The sequence below is a fragment of the Megalops cyprinoides genome, chromosome 1 (genome assembly GCF_013368585.1).
Source record: "Megalops cyprinoides isolate fMegCyp1 chromosome 1, fMegCyp1.pri, whole genome shotgun sequence".
Taxonomy (NCBI): domain Eukaryota; kingdom Metazoa; phylum Chordata; class Actinopteri; order Elopiformes; family Megalopidae; genus Megalops; species Megalops cyprinoides.
In genome coordinates, this window is record NC_050583.1 from 51,595,723 (window position 1) to 51,618,810 (window position 23,088).

Here is a 23,088-nt window from a genome sequence, read left to right on the forward strand (position 1 = left end):
GTCATTTAGTCTTCGTGGTGTATGTGACACTATAGAAATGGTCACTGCTTTCATGTAGAGTGTAGAATGCTGAGACAAGCATAGGAATATACAAAACCAAACAAAACGTATGATATGGTGTCAAATGTAATCAAAAATTTGATCAATCCAATAATTCTCTACCTTTTTCATACCTAAACTGCCTTTTAAATCTTATGGAAAAATAAAACATAAAATACATAGAATAAACTCAATATTATATTTTGATCTATCTATCTATCTATCTATCTATCTATCTGTCTCAATGGCTATACAAAATAATAATAAAAATATATATTATATTAATAAATATGTTATTAATATGCTGTAGATATTTATCAAAAATAGTAAATATATTCAATTGCATATGATTTAGGGGATGAAGTATTAGGATGTTGTGAAAAAATAAGGTCCTGTGTGTGTATTGCTTCCCTACTAGATTAAGTAAAGTAACGAAGGACTCCTACAGACAAACTGATGATGGATGCGGTCAAGATCGATTGTTCCACAAAACCAATCGGAGTGATTAGAGACCAGAGCCCTTCCTGGCAATTAATTCCTGGTTACAAGCCAAAGAGCAAAGTCCTTACCCTAGCTTTCCAGTATGCTGAAGATATCTGCACGTCCTACTTACAGTGCCCATAGAAAGTTTGGACACACCTACTTTTTCTTAATTTTTGGCATTTTCCACATTTTAGAATAATGGTAAAGACATCAAAACTGTGAAATAAGACAAATGGAATTGTGAAGTGGAAGAAAAAAAGTGTTAAACAAATCAAAACTATGATATATTTTAGATTCTTCGAAGGATCCAAATTATTTTTTTAATTAATTTTTTGGAAAGAAATTCATACATAGGCATCAACTTCACTCTCCACTATATTTGTCTAAGAAACAAATCTCAAGCATTTAAACATAAGTCTTAAGATCAAAATGTCTTTGAATGCATGTTTCCCGTTATCATAATCAGGTGTGTCTGGTCCTTTTGACTGGTACTGTATATTGATGTAATGATACCATTGTTCATATGTGGAGAATAATGATCAATCTGTGTTTTTTGAGAAAAGCCTATTTTAAAGATAATGAAAAAAGATAAAACTTTTTTTTTTTTGAGGGACATAGTTGTGATCCCTCACAACTCCCTCAATACAGCCACTGCATAAGTATATTCACTGTTCTTATCTGTTTTAAGAGAACAGTACAATGTACTTATAAGTAATAAGAGAAGTATATCCATCCCCTAAAACAAGTATAACTTAAGACCTAATGTGATTTGCACACAAACATAAAAATATATAAATATAAAAAATAGATTTTCAAACTTTCTCTACAGAAGGTATTTGAGTGGACACACACATTACGCTTTACTGATTTTAGCGTAACACCAAATCTAAATGAAGTTCTTAAACCACCTGCATTGATAAGGAATTGTATGTATCCTTTAGTGTGTGGCCTGCGACTCTGTTACATCACCAGTTAATGTACAAATGTAAATTATTTGCTTTTTAAGAGGATCATTTTAGAATTGGTCATCTGAATGATGCACAGCTCAGCTGAGAAACCTTAATCATTTAAATGAGTTGATATACATCCGTCTGTCCCCCATTAATGACATTTTCCCCTGTCATCAATGGGGGACAGACATAGAATTTATTTAAATAAGTACACGTTGTTAAGGCTGAGTTTAGTGAATTAATAGAATTGAAAAAGAACTGCTTTTTTTCTTTGAAAGAGCGAAACTGACAGTATTCTTTCCATTAACTCCTTTCATTTGATTAGCATAGCTGCCAAAAAGACAAACTTGGCTGGGATGAATGTCCTGTTTTTGTCATTAAACTTGTTATGTTATTATTTAGAACTTGAGAATAAAACAGAAAGCCTCAGAATACTGTGCATGCATACTTAGATGCAGAGACACACCATGTTCAGACGACAGCCAAAAGTGGCCCATTTCTGATTTTTTCCTTCATATGTGACCCAGTTCAGAAGTTTTTAGAACAGTGTAAACAGCAGAAGAACACATGAAGTCTCATCTTTTCAGTTCTGATTTGGGCCACATGAATATATGGATGTAAGTCTGATATCGAGCCATTCGACAGGTGTAGGATGCTCAAATTGGGACTGAATGTATTTAACATAGCCCAAGTGATTTTTACATCACACTGCTTACGACAGGTTAGTATTAATTTGTATTAGTCTGTATTATTCAGTGTGACTAGGCAGATGAAATGTCTTTTGTTGGAGTTTATGTGCACATGTGGGACCTTTCAGGACAGAGGCCCATTCAGTGATATCGAATATGGGACACTTTCAAAAATGAATGTGAACAGTCAGACCAAAAAACTGGATCTGAGCAGTGATTTAATTTACATTACTGTCATTTTGCAAACGTTGATATCCAGTAGGTGACACCATTTATATCCATTATATCCATTTATACAGCTGGATATGTACTGAAGCAATTGTAGGTTAAGCACCTCGCCAAAGGGCACTACAACAAAACCTTAGTGGGGAAGTGAACCAGCAACCTTCTGGTTACGGGCCCTGCTCCTTACCACTACACCACACCACACTAAACTTACCACTACACCACACTACACTTACCATTACACCATACCACACTACACTTACCACTACACCACACCACACTGTTGGAATTGAGCATTGAAGCCTGCAGTCTGAGTGTAGCATTAGTAAGATAGCTGGAGTGAGATAGCTGGTGTTGATCTTACTTAGTTTCACACCTATGCAAATCAACATGATAGTTTCCCACGGTGGAACGACTAATCCCCATAATGATATACACACGGGCTATAACATGTGGTTTTATTCCGCTCATAAATATTGAATATTTCAATTGATTGGAACAACATGTTTAACATGCAACATGAATATAATTTTTTTAATGATTATATTACTAACATACCAGTAATATGTAAGTTATATATTATTTATCAATACAAATCTTTGAGGTTTGATGAGCTGACATCAAACATGGTATTCCTTCCTCAGGGGGACTAGTCTTCCCCAGCCTTGGTTTCCATTCCAGCTTAGTTCTTGATAAGTTCATTAGATTTGACCAGTCTGAGTTTGACATCCATTGCCAATGCAGCTGCTTTTAGTTCATTTGTAAAAGAAATGAATAGTTCAGAAATAGAAAAAAGACAGTGACAATTACTCCTTCATTTTATTTTGTGCTTGTTAAATTGGAAAAACAATCAGACATTCATGTAAATTGAATAATATTTATTTTATTTCCAACAGTTTTGGGGCAAAGACTATTTTATCCAACATCTAATTAAGCTTCCCTAGGGCAAATGACTCAGATTAATTTAAGGGCTGGCACAAACAACGACTAAAGGATGTTAAATGAACTCCTTCACACGTATCTTCCAAATAGCACAAATGCACCCCACCATGCCTTTTTTCACTCTGGACTTACAGCAAATTGACTGTCAGGAGATGTTAAATTCAATCATCAGCTCAGTCAGACCTAATGAATTACAACAAGTGGGGGGTGAAAAAAAGATATACCTTGTGTGCTACCAAAAACCCAAAATTGCTGGGGTGAGACCCACTGTTTAAGACTGTTGCTCTTGCATGTTGAATATTTCACAAAAGCAGCTCCTTTGTTTTGTCTGGACAACAGAAATTGCCCCTGGCTATGGTAAGGATGGATGCTGTTTTGAAAAAAAAAAAAAAGTCTGTCACTTCAGTCATAACAAATAAAGATGTTTTCACAAGTTTGATTTTAATAAGAGTTTAAGCAGTGTGTGCATTGTAAAAAAACCTTTTGTGATGACTTTACATCTAAGATATGACAGCAAGTAAACCTGTCTTGAAGTTACACCAGTCAATTGATTGATGGGCCTTTTAACCTTAAAAAAAGAAGAAAAGCACTTAACTAAACCATTTTACAAAGCATTTTTTTTTTTTTTGCAAGAGAGGATCGTAAGACAGATTGTAAGTCATTATTGCCAGTGGAAGTGCAAGGGGGCTTTTCAAATACATCAGGCTCCTCTATTGCCTGGGGGCTCAGCTGCATTTTCCCTCGATGAGAGAAAAGATGGATCCAGTTAAAAGCGAATGCTGCCATCAGCATGTGGAATGTCTCGCTAAAGACCCGGTCCACAGCAGATCAGCTGCAGCAGCCGTCTTAGGATACTACTTCACACGGAGTGATCAGAACGTCAGTGAAAGTCGTCACTTTGACTGCTACAAAACGCTGAGGAGCCTGCTATTGCCTCCGCCGCCATAGTCTATAAGAAAGTAGTCTTCAGCTGCGCAACCTGTGGGGACTGAAAGGAAGCCCTTGAGGGTGACGCACACCCGAGCTGAAAAGGATTCACAAACGGGATGTTCAAAGCCTATATGAAGTTTATTCAAGCAAGGAAAATGTAAATCAGTCTATTAGCACGGAGAACTTTGCATATTGAATGCAAGAAAGAGTAAAGGGAATTGAAGTAATGGACTCCCGATGTGTTGTTTGTGTTCTCTGCACTAAGCGCACCTTTGATATGCATTACCCTTTGAGTATGGGGTGGATAGTTGCTTTAAAAGACGCTTTGTGGACTGTAAGCTATACAAGTCAGGAGTACACCCAGCAGAGACGAGGTGGTTGGATAAGTATACTGATGAAAACTGTGTATCATTGAAAGTGCACTAAGAAGCAGGAGAGAAGTACTTGACTGATTTATGAATATTTTTTTTTTTTTTTTGCAGTGAGAGAGATGACAGTGTCCAGTTGGGGGTTACTAAAACGTAGGGCTGCTGTTAAAAAATACCAGCATAAAAAAACAAGACAATCTTGCTTTTCCAATAAATCAAACACTCTGCATCTTTTAAACTGCAACACATATGCACCGTGTCTACAACAAACAGACACACGGGGCTTTTAAACCACAGCAAAAAGGCACGCATAGCTTTAAAACATGTCCCTGGCTTTCTGGGTGGCACTGACTGATTTTCCGTTGAAGGTCATTTCTAAGATATTAACTTGTATGACAGGTTTCTAATGAGGAAGACAAGCTCGGCATCAATTCGCTAATGTGACATAGCATCACCAGGCACTGGCGCTTAGCGTTCATTATTAACAGCATACCATCAGATTAAAGTCGCCATTTCTGACAAGCCTGTAGTGCAGAGTAAGACCTGAATTAAGTTGAAATTCAGGTGGGGAAGAGTGATTCAAACAGTGAGGCAGAGGCATTGTTTAAGGCAAAGGTTACCGGGGAGCTGATTAAGAATTAATTTAATCAAAGCGATGAAATTACATGCTGGATTTACTCCTCTGAACAGCTATGTCAATTCTTATTTTAATATTCAGGCAATGTATTAATCTTCTCGGCAAATGTTTGCGAAAATAGAACACATTCTGTCAATGTTTGACGATGAATTATAATGAAGGTTTTTTGTGATAAGAAGTAATTGACAAAGAATATTGAAGGCCTGTTCCAGCAGAGTCCTATGATCCCTGAAAAAAGAACGAAGAAGATTAAACACAGCAAAGCTCCCTATGCGGATCACCCGCTTTCCCACTACCATGCACACATGCTCATGCACACAGGCACACACACACACACACACACACACACACGCACACACACACACACACACACACACGTCTAATGTTAATGCATTTACAGTGTATTAGAACACATGATCAAAGGGATGAACACTGAATTTGATTAGCATATTCAATTCCAATCAATTTTAGAAGTGATATTATTCACCTAGTTAAATGTGAGTGTGAGAAATATGTGGCAAATCAGCAGGAACAGTATATACAATACCACTCAAAAGTGTGGACACATCTACTCATAGAAGGGTTTTTAAAAATGTCTTTGAATGCATGTTTCCCATTATCTTAATCAGGTGTGTCCAAACTTTTGACTGGTACTGCACAATGCCTTCCCATTTTATGCATAACCAAGAACATAATATAACACAGAGAATATGGCAAAAGATAATATGTCTATTTTTAAAAATAAGAATTATCTAAATAGCATTACACAGAGCAGTCATATTGGTCAAACAATTTTGTTTTCTTTTAGCACAGCTTGATGTGAATGCTGGACCAGGGGTCAGTCATTCTTCCACTGGGCATGAAAGGAGTGATGAAACTTTACATTTTGGCTTTAGTTTTTTTTTTCCTTTTTGTGGATTGCTGTGTCTAACAGCTAATGGGCCATGCTGTGCATGGTGTTGCCGCCTGAAGACCAGTTTAGAGAGAATGTGAGGCTAACAGATGCTCGAGATGACTTTTGGTCTTTTGTGTCGACGTTTGGAATCTGTGTGTGTATTTTATGCTCTGAGTCACCCAGCCCTCGTTGAAGAGGGCGCTGAGCCCCCCTCTCTTCGTTTTGGGAACCACTGACATTGTTCACCTTTGTAAACAGCGCCCGCGGTGATTTTGTAAAAAAAATACCAAGCTGAAGTAAGCCGGTGGCATTTCCAAGAAGACCCCCCTCAATTCCAGTCCATGGAGACAGACCTGGTCTTCATGGGGGGAAAGCATGTATACCACACCTACTCACATTGACTATGTTTATGCGTACTATTTTAAGCATCAACAATTGTGTGACTGTCTACTGGAAATTGCTTTGTGTTATTTCCAAGTCCAGCACATGAATCCATCACATGTACCTGACATCTTCAGGTTTTCTAACCCTGGGTTTAGCCAGCTGGTAAGGGAGGCAGGTATGCTGCTCTGAGTTTGTAATGCTCTGTTGCTCACCAGAAGGGACTCCCTCGCGTGCCTCATAGACCCTCGTCAAAGGTCAGAGGTCAACACAGTTGGAAGATATGCTTGGCTTGGCTTGGGTGGAAGATGTGGAAGATTGAGTCCCGACTGAATCTTCACTATTGTGATGTTTTTTTTCATAACCAGGAGCCATCAAGAATGTGACTGCTGCTTCCCAGCTTGGCCAGCATATGGCCACATAACTTCTTGTGTTCTTCATGTCTCATTTAATTTATTTCTCTTTCACCTGTATTGATTTGTTATTGGTTACACCTATGTTCACTGTTATTTCAGTCCTGGCCTTTGTTCACTTGTTTGCGTAGTCATGAGTTGCCAAGCCTAATGTGTCTGTGTGTACTCTTGCCTGAGCCTGTTTTGTATGACACGAGTCTCCAGTAAAGGTGACTTTATTTTCTCTGAACCAACCCTCTTGTGTTTCCAGTCATCTCTGCATTTGGGTTCACCCTGCTCCTTGTCATAGGAGCAGTGGCGTGCCATTGATCTGCAGTGTTTCAGTTAGTCAAATGTAATCCTTCAAAAGAAATCCTGAATAAAAGTCATAAATTTGCTTCTGAATGTCCATCTGCTAGTCTTTAATAGAAGCAGATGAGGTTGTGTTCTAACACAGTACATCCCAGAGGAATTACAAATCATGGTCATTTTTTTTTTTTTTTTTTGCAGTTACGAGTGTTTTTTTTAACCAGCCAGCTGAGAATTATCACCATGTATTATTTATTAATTTGCTTAGCAGACACCTTTATTTGAGGCACTGAGGTAAAGAACCATTCTCAAAGGTAAAATAATCGCATTGTCAATACAATGCCCTAAATATGCAGTGTATTTTTGGTGGAGTTCTCATTCTTTCTCAGATATACTCAGAAGGCAATGTTCAATCCAAATGTCAATTTTTAATCAATGTTTCATAGCAATTCTGACTTCAGTAAAAGGAAAAAAAACAAACAATGCAACAACCCATGCAAAATAAATACATAAATAATGTTAATAATAATATGTTAATAAATAGTATGTTCCACACTGCCTGATTGCGCAACATACCTGATTCATAAAAGGCCTGGAATGAGTCAGAAAATCGTGGGGGGGTGGGCTTCAGAGTGGCAAATGCTCCAAATGGTCATTATCGATTACAACAACCCATGCAACAACCCATGCAAAATAAATACATAAATAATGTTAATAATAATATGTTAATAAATAGTATGTTCCACACTGCCTGATTGCGCAACATACCTGATTCATAAAAGGCCTGGAATGAGTCAGAAAATCGTGGGGGGGTGGGCTTCAGAGTGGCAAATGCTCCAAATGGTCATTATCGATTACCAGTGCCACACTAAACTTATGCCTTATGCAGGCTGATGAAAATCAATGCAGCGAATGCCACTGGAGACTCTACCATTGTGAGTGGAATTGGTGGGGGGGGGGGGTAGCTAAGGGATCTGGGGCTCCAGATCTTCAGTGTTTTGCCCGAATGAGGAAGCAGCTAAGCGATGCGATGAAACCGAATGGGATGGCTTTATTTCAGATGAATTTTAATGGCAGGCAAATTGAATTTTCCTCCTATAAGTGGTTTTGGTTGAGCAGGATGCGGCCAGTCATAGAGGGAATATATCGCCCTTATTAGTGTCTCTCTCTCTCAAAAAAAAATAAAAAAGAAATAGCTGCAGAGTGGAAGAGGTAGATTCTCAAACCAGCCACAACCAGTTATCCAATTAGCCAATCCCAGGCTGTCAAAAACTATCCTCTCTCCTTTCTATTCCTGCGCTGTATCAGCTCTTTGCAACCCTACCGTTCCTACCATTCTAAAGCCTCAAGTCTTCTGTCTCAGGACATCCACATTGGGTTTGCTAATCAGTTCTGTTTGGATCCAGGGTCCTTTGCCAAGCTGGAAGGGTTAGTCTGCTTCCTCTCTGAAGGGCCACAGGGGGTGCCGAGGATTTGGACATCCCAACAACCCCACAGTCCAGAGCGCTGTGGAAAATTCCTTCACAAATTCCCCCTCTTCTTCCTGTAAATCAGCTTTGTTTTTTTCAGTTACATTCACATTTTGTAGCCTAGGAGACATTCTTATCCAGAGCACCATACAAGATGAGGACATTTTATGTTCTGTTTACATTTTTGACATCCGGCAGGCACTTTTATCCTGACCGACTCTCAAAGACAAGCACAAAAAAGTATCCAATAAAGCGACACGAAATAGTACATAAACAAGGACATCATCATTCAAACATGAACAAAAGCCAGAGTCAAACACACAAGGCTGAGACCACAATTTCGCACCCTTCCCAACAAGCAAGTGCAACACAATACCAAACATACCATGAAGTAAATCTTTGTCACTTAAAGGACAGGGTTAGATGCATATAGTTCATTAAGTTAATTAACAATGGCAATATGGGGTAGTGATGTGAAAGGTCTGGTGGCCTCACTTGATGGATTCCTGTAAATAGACTCCCTTGTCTTTGTACAGCCAAGTCTTTGCACATCTGAGACTTTGTGCATTTGGCGCTGAGCAACGAGGCAGCATAGACACACCCTATAAATGCTCTGATCAGCTAACGAGAGGATGAGCAGCTGAGAGGGGAAAGCTACAGACTAATTAAACCAGCACTTAAAATGCCCTCGCATAACCAACCAAGGCAAAAAAAAAAAAAAAAAAACAGTAACAACCAATCACTTGATTTCTATATGGACACTATGTGAATCCTCACAGTGCTAAGTAACAGACTGTTAAAACAAAAATAACAAGTTAGAAAAGTATACTCAGTTGTTTGAAAGTGTTCTTTTCCCAGTTAAATGCAGATTAATGGCACTGGTGTTCTTCAGGATTGGACCTGACAGTCCCTAAATGGAAGCTGATGGTTGATTGAACCTGAAAATATTGTGGCACTCAAGTGAGTAGTGCCTCTTTACCAGTATCGTTTTCTCCTGGTAACCTGGATAACGAAGTCTATGGGGTTCCATTGGAATTTGTGAGTGTAATGAACTATGGTTATTCACTGAACAATACCGGAGTTGGAAGAGGATAATGAATTCCTGAACAGCCTTATAAAAATAATACAAAATAGGAAATCTAAATTTCTTTATTATATTTCAGTTAGGCCTGTCCTTATTTCTCGTTTTTCCTTCTGAAGATGGTCAGCATGAAGCAATAAGATCATCACATCTCAGTCAACATTGTAATGCAAAATATACAGTTGTCAAGGGAATGGCAGGAGACATGGCAAGCACTTTAATGAAATAATTCAACGGCCACTGATTAGCCTGCTGTTGTGTTAAGAATGCATTTGCTCTGAAAGGACACATCCAATGATTGGCAGGTCGAAGTATGAGAAAAAAAAAAAAAGATCCTCTGTCCAGGACAGGGAGAGCTGTGGAGGGAAACAAGATGCCACAGCCGTGGGAGCGGAATATTACCAGAGGGATGCACCAAATGAGATTTTATTGCGATTTGTAGGGCTTATATCTGCCGACGGTGTGAGTTTGTGCTGGGGGAAGCAGTTTTTTGGTGTGCTGGATCGCCTCCACTCGGTCTTACTTTTTACGAGTGTGTGCATGAAATCATTGGGCATAAGTACCAAATACATCTCAAGTCAAAATATATTGGCTGTATTAACATCTCGATGCACTGTTATCAGGGTTCAGATATAGTTTTAAAGTGCTCAACTCTGCTCACAACTACACTGTACATAGTTCACTGCAGTACTACACTGTATTATTGAAGCCTTTACCCTGGTCTATGCTGGGAGTTCAAAACCTTGACAGCAAAATATTGAAATGGCTTGGAGAGTATGTCACCTAACCTTTGTCATATTGGCTACCTATTTGTAAGGTAGGGAGTCTGCTCAGAAAAGAATGAGACGAATATCATATCATAAGTTGACATTTAATGCTTACATTATGTTGCAAGATAATTATATCATTGTTTATCTATACTAATCTATACTAATACTTTAATCCATTTAATATCCATATTTGAATGATTTAATCAATGCAAGTTATGCACAATTTTACTCAGCAATACAATATTTCATATGAAAAAGAGGTAGGTGTGCCTCACAGACAGTTAAGTAGGCAGGGTAAACATTCAAAATTTACAGCTTCTTTTGATTCACTGTACTTTCTGGAGAATGCATGAACATAAGTGAACCTAGTTTTAGGAAATAAATAATTTGGAATCCAACTTCCTTTCACGGTGTTTATTTTAAGCCTTTCCAATATTATTAGGAAATTTTGAGCATATCTGTCACGCCGCTGCATCAGAGTGTCGATGAGGACTGCTGTTGGGCTTGGAAAGCAAGGCCCTATTTAGCAGACACTAAAAGCTGGCGCAGTGACCTAACGCAGCATGGTGCACTCTATACTGCTATTCTGGGACTGCACAAATGGGGATATATGCCAGCTAGGCCCGAGCTGCTGGTTTCTACCTTGCTTGTCTTAGTGCTTGGACTGAATAGGTGTGACAGGAGTTGTGACCATTAGTTTTTGGGGATGTGGAATGGTCCAAAGGCTCAGCGCAGAAGTATTTTAAATTATCGCAAAATCTTGACATGTGAAGGGCAGCTTTTTACACAAATCATCCAAATGCAAGCATTGCGTGATTCTACAACACCTGATGTAATGATTATGAGAAAAAACGAATGTATTGAAATAAATCTAGTGTATTGTAATTAATTATGTTTCTACAAGTGAAGAAAAATAATTGACACAACCACCCTTTTGCATGGTGTTTAATATCTGCAGCTGTGGATAAAACGTATATCAGTACACAAACTGTTGTATTATCCAAACCCTGTCCTGTTCAGATACGATGACCTCTGATAACAGATCCAGTGTCACCTGTGGTATCTACCATGCCACATGGCACTGAGGAAGTATCAAGCAGGTTATAACACAGAATTGTGCACCGATGTGTCATCATATATGGGCTATACGAATCTTAGTTGGTCTTGCAGGTTGACTTGAACTGGGATGGATATCTCTGTGTGGTAGAAATCTTCTCTGCCCCAGCTTGTTACACTTTTCTGACAAGCCTATATATACCTTTCCTGGGCTTCATTGCTGCAATGGCTTGATTGGTCATTGAAGGATGGGGAGCTGAATAGCTGATGACATGAGAAATATTTCTTTACTGGCTGTTTTGTGTTGCTTGGGTGCTCCATCTGACATTGCACTGTTACCGACATATGTTTTATATATAATTGCGAATGAGGTGTTTTTAAAAAGTTGCAAAACATAAATATCATAATCATTAGTTTTTCTGCAATGGCTTTACATATAAAATTGGTACTATTGTATATAGTGTATCTGTGTGAAAACCTCCCCTGCACATTGAATATATCTTTATTACACTCATTCTTCAGAAAGGTAGCATATTCTGACGAGGTAGCAAGATCAGTGTCCATTAGATGGCAATTTCTTTTTCTATGGCAGCAAGTCCTGACAGCGTAGCAAAAAAAAAAAAACACATAACACCAGCTCATTCCAGCACACCTTGGAGTTGCTTGCCAACACGTCGCTAACAACTGTCAATTCTGCCTTAGACAACGTTATATCAGGGTTACTCAGGAAAGCTTCAAGGCACATTAAATTCTTTTAACACCCACCAGGCAACAGCAAACTAAGCAGGAGTTTTTGGAGAAGTGCAGACTCCCTACTGCCTTCAGTTCCTTCCCCAGTCATTACTCAGTAGTGCTGCTGATGTGAAGTGCAAACCTGATGTTTCAGTCATCTGATAACATTATTACATTGTATTATTAGGCAAATTTCTTGAATACTCAAAATGCTCAGATGTGTGGACAAATTGGGAGGGACATGAATCAACTTTAATTACCTTGTTCAAATATTCATCTTGCAGGCCAATCTCTTTGCAAACTTGTGCATTCATGTGACATCATACACAATTTTAGACAACTGACAACAATCAATGGACTTGTTAACACTTTTTGCTTTAGGTCTAGGTTTCCAGTTTGTAAAGTGATCATTGGGAATTTTACAAACGCTGCTCTGCTGGCAATAATATTATGTGATCACTATTTTAAAAAAAGCTGAATTTCTGATAAAGTAGCCTTTATTCAGCACAATACACTAAGTACTCCTGTGAAAATCTTTTGTAATATAGGTGTACCCTGCTTTGAATGAGAGATGGGCCTAGGTCATCATTCATATGCTCCATAGAATTATTGAGGAAAGGTTTCATATAATCAAAAATGAATATAAAAATAAATGAAGTATTAATAAGATTGTGTTTTTAATCTCAAAATCATGGTACATTTATGAGAATGACAATAAATTCACCTTATGAATTCTCATCCTAATCTTAATTCTCATCCTCATGTTAATGTTGTTAAGTTTCAGGCTATGTGGGTCCTTTAATTAAATTTGCCTGCAGTTTTCCCTATTTGAAATGAGTCAAATAATCAACTAAAATTTTTCAAGGCTGGGGAGGGTGGTTGGGAGATACTGCATTCTGTGGTTATTGACTTGCTGTCTACATTTTTCCATTACTGAACATGAAAGGATAATTATTTGATAAAAAAAAATGTAAACTATACTATGCCTTGTACATTTGCATGGAGAGTGCTGAGTTCCAGTCTTGCTAAGGTTTGATTATGTATTACTTTGAAAAATAATCTAAATTATTAAGCATTTCACAATAAAGCTATCACACATGAAGTGTGGTGTACCTTGTGCTTGACTCGCTTGTTTCAGTGTCAGTGTCAAACTCACTTCGCACTGGTTTTGTCAAGGCATTAACCTGCTTGATCTTCACTAACTTGTAATCAAATCTGAATCCAAAAAAATTCAGAGGCAAAGGAGAACTAATTGGCATTTTGTGCACCTGTTTCACAGCTCATTTGTAATGAATTAGGACCACCGAATTCATTTGGTATTCTGGTGCATATGGTGCAAGACAAGTTGTCAGGAACAGACAGAATGTGTTAAACAGCAACTCCCAGAAGGGATGTCGGAGGACTGCTGCAGTCCAATCTGTGTGTCATGTTGAACTTCTGTTGAACTATTGTACCTGCAGCACAAGTAGCTGAATCCATTTGCCTGAAGCCATACATGGTGAAGGAAACCATTGAAAGACACAATTTGTGTGTCAGTCAACACAAAACTTATGCTGAAACACAACGCACTGCTAATGCAAACTAACAAATGAACACAATAAGGAAAGAGGAAACTAAAAAAAAAAACAAAAAAAACAAAGGAAATGTTACACAAGACACTTACAAAACACTTTTCACACTTTGAATGTTTAACCTTGTGGACACAAGAGTCAGGCTTCCAAGTAAGCTCAATACATTTTTACTGTTGAGCTTGAGTGATCACTCAACTCAATGCACGTCACAGCACGCATGAACGTATACATGCGCCAGTAACACAAAGTAGTGCCATTCAATTATACAGTACATAACAGTCACTGTTTTTTTGTTGTTTTTTTTTTTTGCAATTATTAACACATTTTATTAGGAGGTGGAGAAGTTGTTACATCGAAGGTGTACGCAAAAACAACACTATTGTCTGGAACTGTTATGAACGCTAATATTTTATATGAGGATTTCTCCATTATGCCATGTTTAATATGTTCAAGCGAGAGTTGGTGAGCTACAACTGGTAGTGGGAGAGAACTTACTTTTACATTTATATATTGGCAATTAGCAGATGCTCTTATCTTGAGAGACTTACATATGTTGTGTCTGCTAAATGACAAAAATGTGATAATGGTGTTGTACCTGTTTGTCATGTTTAACAAGCTTGCCTGTTTTAGTTTTAGTAAGGATCACCTGTCAGCTGATCCCTATTACTTGCATTAGATACAGTAGTATTAACTTGTGCAATTAACATTAAATAAGTTCACCTGAAGTTTAATAAAGTAAGTTGCATGAAATTACTTTGATTATAACATGGATTTTTAACTTACAAACATTTTATTATGTTTAAAATGGTTTCATGTGAAACGCGCAAAGGCAAATATCCTCCCATTAGCTGCAATGCAAGGGGGCACTAGCAGGCAGCTCTTCTGCTCCGACGTAGGTGATCTGGGAAATTAATATGAATTTGGCGTGAACAGCATACAATGTATGTGGTTTTCTAGGAAAGAGCAGCAACAGCAACAGCAAATCTCTGTTCAGTTAAAGACTTTCTGAGTTGTGGGAAGACATTTTGTGCTGAAGGCAACAACACTGTTCCAATGGTAATGGTTTTTTGTGTGTAAAAAAAAAGCTTTTTCATGTTCATACCAATTTAGTTGTTAGTTCTGGAGGAAATTCTCCACAATGTGACAATAGGGGTACCTTTATGCTTCGAGTTGGCTGCGTGTTTTCCAGACAAACCATTTTGCCACTTTTGGGAAATAATCTGGACTAGAATTAGAGCCAGCAGTGTGACTATATGACTGCAAAAGTGCCAATACCCGTATTTCAGCTGGGAGGCATGCCACCACATGGTCTCTGTGAAGAATGGTTGAAACCTTTTTGCGGAAAATACTGCCACTGTCCTAGACCAAGCAAACTTGGTCAATGGTCAGTGGTGTAAAATGGCCACAATGTGACCTTAACTAATCAAATGAATGCTATTCATGCATTGCATGACAGATTTGGTACAGGGTTGCAATGAAGTACACTATGTTTTGGATGCTAATTTCTATGTAATGAGAAAACAATGATCCTGGTAAATTTTATAAATGACAGAAGATAGACTATGTTCTGGTTTAGTGTTGACACTTTCAGTTGTGAAGAGGAAGAGGACACAGTCATGCCACCCATGAGGTAAGGAGTAAGAACGTCTCACCATTTTGAGATTGCCAATTACAGACAAGCAATTACTGCAAATCACTGCAGTCGGGAAGTCTCAGGTGTTCCATATTGGTCTCCGGCCAGTGGCTAATAGCGCAGGACGGAACTCCCTCACTGCACATGCAGATCCCTTTCAAAAAAGGACCTGGAATTCATGAAAGAGCCTGGGAGAGAGAAGCTAAATAGATAAGAAAATCTGCATTTGTGCTTCACAAAACCATGCAAACAAATGAAAAACAACAAAGTTGAAGAGTAAGTTTTTTTGACCATCCACTTCCCTCCTGTTTGGTCACTACACTAAGACATAGACATAGTCTCTTTGTGCCAATGACCTGTGTGCTATATATGATCCTGGAATAAATGGAGGATTTGTGTGTCAAAGCTACTGAATTGGGTGTTTTTCCCAGATATTGTAACTCAAGCACTGGGCAAGCCATGGACAAAAATACACAATTGGGAAGATTCTTGTGAAATAAAATATACGCTGTCACATCCTCGTATTTTATGGACATCAAGGAAACTGTAACAAATGTTCTTGATGTGAATCAGGAGCCACGAGCAATACTATACCTCCTCAGGTTCTTAAATGTGATTGAGGACTACTTTTATGTTTCATAAAGACAGTTATTGGCATATTGATCACATCAGCAAAGTACATACCCTTTGCTCTCTGCCTGAGTGACGAATGGTTGTATACTGTGTGGAGATGCTGCACATTAGATTAGCTTCTCAGTGAGTCAAGGTTATATACAGTAATGGCTGTCTGGTCATCCAGCTGTTTCTCTGATACTGTCTGCCAAATGATAATTGTGAATGTGACCTTTCAGATAATTTGTTTGCTCTCAATTTTGGGTCGACATTGACAGTTGTGTGGGGTCACCAACATGCTCTGTCATGTTGTTGCAGACAGTGCATGGTACCTTCATGGCATCTTCATTTCTGATACTTTTACAACAATCTAAATCTTTAAAACGCTTATAGTCCCTGTTGTGACCCTGGTACATAAACAGCTCTCTATGGGAGGCAGTTTCCTTGTGTGAGACAGAGCAATTCCTGTTGAATAGACAACTCAACCAACAGTGGTTCTGCACAACCAGCCGTGCACGTACAGCTTCCAGTTGTGAACCGAGTGTAATGTAATTCATGCAATGCTCGTTTAGTCAAAGAAGATCTAATCCATCCAATATTAGTGCTAATTAAATAAGCTGCATGTGCAAAGCTACCTGTTAACTGGCTTCATTACATGTATCTTTAAAACAGTATATCCCACGTTTAAAAAAGTCACACACACACAAACCTGCTCAGGCAGGCACACACAACACATGTAAGTTTTGCTGGTTTATGAGGAAATTAAATCTCACTTTTAAAAAGGCCTTTGCTTTAAAGCACTGAGGAAATTGTTGGCTTTCAAATGCACTGCTTGTTTATTAATCTCTATGAGTCAGCTGTGTCCAATAGCTTCCAGTTCCATTTGTCTTATTGCCCTGGTGGTTATTTTTAACTTTGAAACAAGCCCTCGGGAGTTCACCTGCGCACACCTTAAAGTGGTGTAACGAATGTCCTGCTAGAAACTTTCCAAAATCAATTTTACTTCATGTACTTTTCCACTACCTTCTCAGATATTGAAATATAAACCTTGACTAATATGATACGCCGTTTCGCAAAATTCTCGCACTTTTTCTTTCTCTGAAACTAATTAATTGTTGCATTAATTGTTGCTATGTGGTTATGGTTTTCGCCATAACCACACAGAACCTGCCAAGAGAGATAATAGAAGTTCTTGCAACTTTATTCATCGTCACATCGCAAGTCAGTTTATTTCACGAGATGATGCCATTCGAATCGCCGTTTACCCACACAAATGTCGATCCGTGGATTTAGAATGAATAACAATATCCGAATCTAAACAGTTCATGGATGCTCCAGTTGCAGACTACATGCAGCGATTAGATTCTGTTCATTGGGTCTTTGAAATCCCTGAAGCTCGTTCCAGTTGCATTCTCTAACAAGATGAACAATTCCCTCCGTAGTTTATGAAACCGTGCATCCGCGAGGAGAAGATTAAGGGCTCATCCTTTTGAAAATGCTAAACTAGTGTATCATTTTTTGCGGTATAGTTCAAACCTTCCCCCTAGCGGTAAGAAAACACGCGTTTACATCGGTAAACTATTAGATGTTTTGCAAAAATGGACCTGTTCTATCACACAAGTACTGTAATGTATCGTGCATCCATGAAATGCACACGACAGTGGTACCCTGTAGTTGCGTTTGTTAGGGGAAACAGCAGAGGACTGAATTTACAGGAAAAGTTCAGAAGGTGAGATAATTTGTTTATCTACTCTTCATCCATGCCCTCGCATAAAACAGGAAACCAACGTAATTACCGTGTTCAGGTTCCATGAGGTGGGTAGTTTCGTCTTAACCCACGAGTTCTAAGCGTCCTGCTGGACCCACATATAGAAGACTTCCTTTTGAGCTGAGGAAAACAGTTGATGCGATTCCTGTTCAATTCTGAGGAAGTGCGGTCTCGGGTGGGACTGCTGGAAAGACGTGCCATCTAACTGCTAGATTATTGCAAAGGGAAATATACAGTGGATATCTCCGTCACATGTTACGTTGAACAACTTCCTTGACTGTGCAGGGAATGGGGGAAAAAGCAACATATATATATTTTTTCAGTCAAGAGCAGTCCCGTTTTCAGGGGTGGCGTTCTTTAGCAGGGAGGAGGCTGGACCGGCTGCGAGATAATCAGTGACAGTGAGCGTCTCTGCTGGATTGCCGTAGAGCTCCCGAGACACACGCCTCCGCGCAGGACAGAAGGTCTCAGGATGTTTTTGGGAAACGTGCGTCTTTCGCTAGACTGTGATATCAGCTCATTTCCCCCCCAGTATTGATCGTTCCGACAGTCGGAATCTGCTCAAAATCAAAATAACATTTGTGGATACCGGAAGCAATTGGGGGAACTGTAAAAGAATGTGATGGATAAACAATGATATCCAATAGGTAACTGAAGCAGTTGAAAAGCCACATTTTAGGTGAGTTGAACGGTTTTGTTCGTTTTCAATAAGCAATGTTTGTCAATAACTTTTTACAAAGTTTTACACGTATATTTCAATAGATATGTCGGTTGGTCCTCCTTGCTAACTTATTTTTTTTTTTAAAAAATATCTTATTATAAAGCAATGCTGCTGTTCAATATTGAAACGAAACGCCTAGATATCTGACAGCGGATGTCTGCTGCAGAGTACGGGGAGGGAGAACCGAACCGCGTTTATTTATTTATATTTCAATGGGGACAAAGACGTTTGACCAGTGCCAGAAAACGTGCATGCTTTAGCAAAACGTTTCAGATTCATTCTGATCGGGAAGTCGATTGCCAATCTGATTTTCGACTTTTATGTAGAGAGTTAGACATTAATTTAGGATTACAGAACGTATGGTGTGCCAATCCTTAATTACCATCTTCTGCTTAAATAATTAAATAACCTTCTCCACATATTTATCACGACTGTTTTCTGTTTTTCATTGGTATCACTCGTAGCATATGCGTATTGAGATGTAATACGCCATATCCAATTAATGTTAGAGCATTATGAATAATAATCTTGCACCATTGATTTCATTAAAGTTCCCTGGTTCTTGTCTGATCCCAGCCTGCTCGCACGTTTACTCACTTAAGCATGTAGTGACAGATTATTTAGAGAGCTGCCGTTCACTGGAGCACCGCTCATATGACGTTAGCTTTACTTGAGTTTGGTCAAAACTCAGTGCACGTTGGTCCGTTCAGTGTATGTGTTGTCGCCCTGTGTTTCTTCGGCATATCTCCATGCTTTTACTTCTCGTTTGGTGATGTCCCCTGAAGGATACCACGCCGAGGTGTAGGATGTAGGATGCTTCCCGTTCGGAGATTAAAGGGTCAGCCACAGTTGTGGCCGCTGAGCGCGGAGCCTCCTCCTTGGGTTTGGGTGCTCCCGGCTGCCTCCGGGCTCTGCAGAATGGGTGCCACGGCGCCCCCTCCTTTCCTAATCTCTTCTCACCCACCTCCGATGCTGCAAGCCGTTTCCACGAGCTGGCAACTGTCCTGCGATCCTTTTCTGCCTTTGATGCGAATACCCTCCGTACCAGAACCGGCTGTTCATCAGTTCCCTCTGCCAAGTGTTCAGGTATCGATGTGTTATTGGTTTCAGAATGTTGATGCTCTGAATGCACAATGCGTGTTTTGGAACACATTAAGTTTGCGTGCGCACACACACATGACCACGCACAGGTAGTGTACATTTTAAACTTCATGCATAATACATGTAAGGCACTTGCTATGCTATCTTGTTTTTCCAGATACCCAGCTTCATCCTGTCCCTAAAGATTTCAGTTTATTAGCTATTTCTTTGAGAGTTTTAGGGCCAGAGTTGTCACAGTTACATGATAAAAAGGAACTCATTAAATGCAATGCACTTTACACAAGGCATGGAACACCTACTGTACAAGAAATGCCATAAAAATGACAAATAAAAAAGTGCTTTGGCAATAATGTCAATGATAATAATCAAAACTAAAACCCCAAGGGTTACAGTGCTGGTTGATACACTGTCCATAAAAATAGCAGAAGGAACTTGAACAATTTTTAATGCAAACATGAAAGCAGTAATATCATCACAATCAGCAGCAACACCAGCCACCAGGAGGCACTTTATTGTGTTTTCAGGCTGTTTTGCTTTTGTCTGATAAACATAGGTAATTTTAATTGAATTAAATAAATTAATTTAAATTTAAGGCTGTGTCTGACCTGTGGGGCGTATGTGTGACAACCATTGCTGTATACTAGAGGAAGTAATGCAGTATGATGTACTGGATAAGCGCGGTGTGCAGCCTGCAGTGTCTCCTTGGAGCCACTAGGGGCATTTTGTGCAACAAAGCTCAATGCACATTTTCTCCTTAATCTATATCACGCACCCAAACACAGCGTGACATTTAATCTGGGGAGAGTGAGGACAGGGCTTGATCACAGTGGTAAAGGCATATGGGCAATGATGTAGACCTTGACTTTTCAGATCATTGACTGAGGGGGAAGGAGGGATTTGCCCTGTGTGTGTATGTGTGGAGACAGGGCGTGCAAAACACTGTTTGGAGAAGTAGCCTATTTTGCAATGCAAATCTATCTCAATACTTTTGATTGATTTCCAACTCAGTACAGGGATGCAAGACAGCGATGCACCTGTTTGATTTTGTAATGATGTTTATATGTTGAGAGCACTGGAAACCAAATCTGGAAACTAGATCTGTACTTTGGGACCCAAGTGTTTTAAAAAAAAACAATCTTTAAATCTTTAGCTCTTGTGTGGAATACAAGAGCTTAACACAAGGGGACTGCATTTGAATAGCACAGAGAGATAGTGCCTGGAGGCAGAGCCTTTCGATGCTGCAATGTTACGTGTCTTAGAGATGAAGTGCGAAGTGCTCTTAAGGGTAATGCCACTGGATTTTACAACTTTTACACGGTTATGTTTGGGTTTTTTGCTTGTGATCACCCGGCTATCGTCCTGAAATTGCTGAGTCTTTCTATTATTCATGTCTCACTGTGTTGCCAGTGTACAGACTCAAGTTTACTCCCCCAAGAGGGGATATTGGCTGCTTTTTAATAGTCTGCTTTCATTACAAAACAAAACATCTGTTTAGACATATTTAAGCTTGTTTCAAGGAACAAGCTGTTTAAGAAAAACTTAGATGGTGTTCAAAGGTGACTGCTCCATTTCTACCATCTACCTATCTATCTATCTGTTCAGATTATTTAAAGCAGTATTGATACCCAATATCTGACAATGTTCGATCAGTCTAAAATAATAATCAAATAAAAAGTGTTTGTTATATTAAGAGAGGTTATGCCTATCAGAAGTTGTGTGACCTTAAAGGCTGTTTCCTGGTAGCAGACTGTTTATCATGAATACATTTTGGTAACAACATCAGGATGCATTTACCTGATATTTATGAAGTCACTTATGTGGTCATATCTTTTCTGTGTATGAAACACTCAAATTTGAATCCAGTCCTTAAAACAACTATCTGCCTCCCATCCATTGGTCATCTACAAATAAACAACACACAGTGTATTCTTATTTAAAAGAAGTCTCATTATGTCACATTAGGTCAACAGAGTTATCAGCACTGTTATCAGCAGCAAGTGCCACCTGTTACCTACAATTAACGTCCACCCGAGGAGTCTGTCCTAAATTGAAATTAAACTGTAATGTTGGAAGTGTAAGAAGGAAAGGTTGCCTGGCATAAGACAGTCATAACATATTATGAAGTTGACTTATAGCTCCCAGTTCCCACCCCGAAGCGATCGTGCGACAACGGAGCTGTGTAACCATTTCTGACAGAAAAGTCTCCTCCACAGGCAATTGGCAGCATCGATCGCTCTTGATCCTTAGCGTTCTCAGTCATACCCCCCCCCCCAGCCTCATTGAAATGAGGAGCCCTGCTTTGCTTGTCATAGAGTAGCTCAGTATTCACTGTGCAGATTTGAGGTAAACAGGAATGTCGAAGACTTTGAAGCCGTGCTTTTCCCTTCTCTCCCTCTCACTGTGAATTCCTAATGCGGTCTTCCTGTTACATTTTTTTTTTTTCAGTGGGATCTCCCTTCACGCCCCCCCATTGTGGGTTTCCAGCAGTCCACAAGCATGGATTTGGTCCCCGTGTTTCCTCAAGTGTACCACTCGGTGTTGCCCCCTCCTTTTGGGAAAGGATGGGTAGAGAAGAGGGTCCCGGATTGCAAGGTAAAAAAAAAAAAACAACACAAAAAACAACAACAAATCTAAAGTGGGAGTACGATAAAATCTTCATTGTCCTTATTTCAACTTCCAGTGCTAGCCAAGAAGACAGCAAACAGGTGTAACCTAACACCGCAAGCTAAGCAGGCATGTTGCTTGTGTGTCACAGAGCCTCAGTGTAAATAATCAGCGAGGTTTAATGTCAAGAGCTATCCTGAACAGGATCGTGAAATTGCGCTTTCCAGGGAGTACAAATGATGGTCTCTCGGTGCATTTCCAGGTTTATGTAAACAACGCCCTCGCCTTGGACACCACCTGGCCAGGACCTGAGGATATAGGAATTTTCCAGAGGCACGAGAAACCACTGCTGATGACAAATCAAATGGCAATGAGCATATCTAGGCCAGCTGCTGCCTCCAGGAATGTTCACACTCTGTTTGTGTCACCTCGGCGTATATCAGGTTAGTGCTGGAATTTATTACTTGTACCTGCTTTACGAGCCTGGCCATTGAGATGCTTAGTTTATATGGTGTTTTCTTTTCTCTTGGTTCTTTGCCTCCCCTTCCTTTATTCGGTGCCTGTTCTCAAAGTTCTGAAATCTTCACCATTAGCCAGACTGAAAGAGAATGGAGGACATAATTTTGTATTTCACAGCTCTTGTAAAAAAGAGTAAGGGTTATTCTCTATCTCACCCTTTTTCTCACACTTGCTATGTGTGGGTGAGTGGGAGGAGGGCTATCACCATACA

The 23,088-nt window shown here is 39.3% G+C and overlaps 1 protein-coding gene across 1 annotated transcript in view; it reads left to right on the forward strand.

Moving 5' to 3' along the window:
* Positions 1 to 18,234: 18,234 nt before the first annotated feature.
* The window catches only part of LOC118786811 (transcription elongation regulator 1-like protein), a 77,708-nt gene continuing 72,854 nt past the window's right edge, over positions 18,235 to 23,088 (forward strand). The window contains exons 1-4 of the mRNA XM_036542147.1: positions 18,235 to 18,611; positions 19,439 to 19,739; positions 22,200 to 22,346; positions 22,621 to 22,801. Of these exons, the coding sequence (XP_036398040.1) occupies positions 19,467 to 19,739; positions 22,200 to 22,346; positions 22,621 to 22,801 (601 nt within the window). The 5' untranslated portion in view covers positions 18,235 to 18,611; positions 19,439 to 19,466. The remainder of the gene's footprint in view (positions 18,612 to 19,438; positions 19,740 to 22,199; positions 22,347 to 22,620; positions 22,802 to 23,088) is intronic.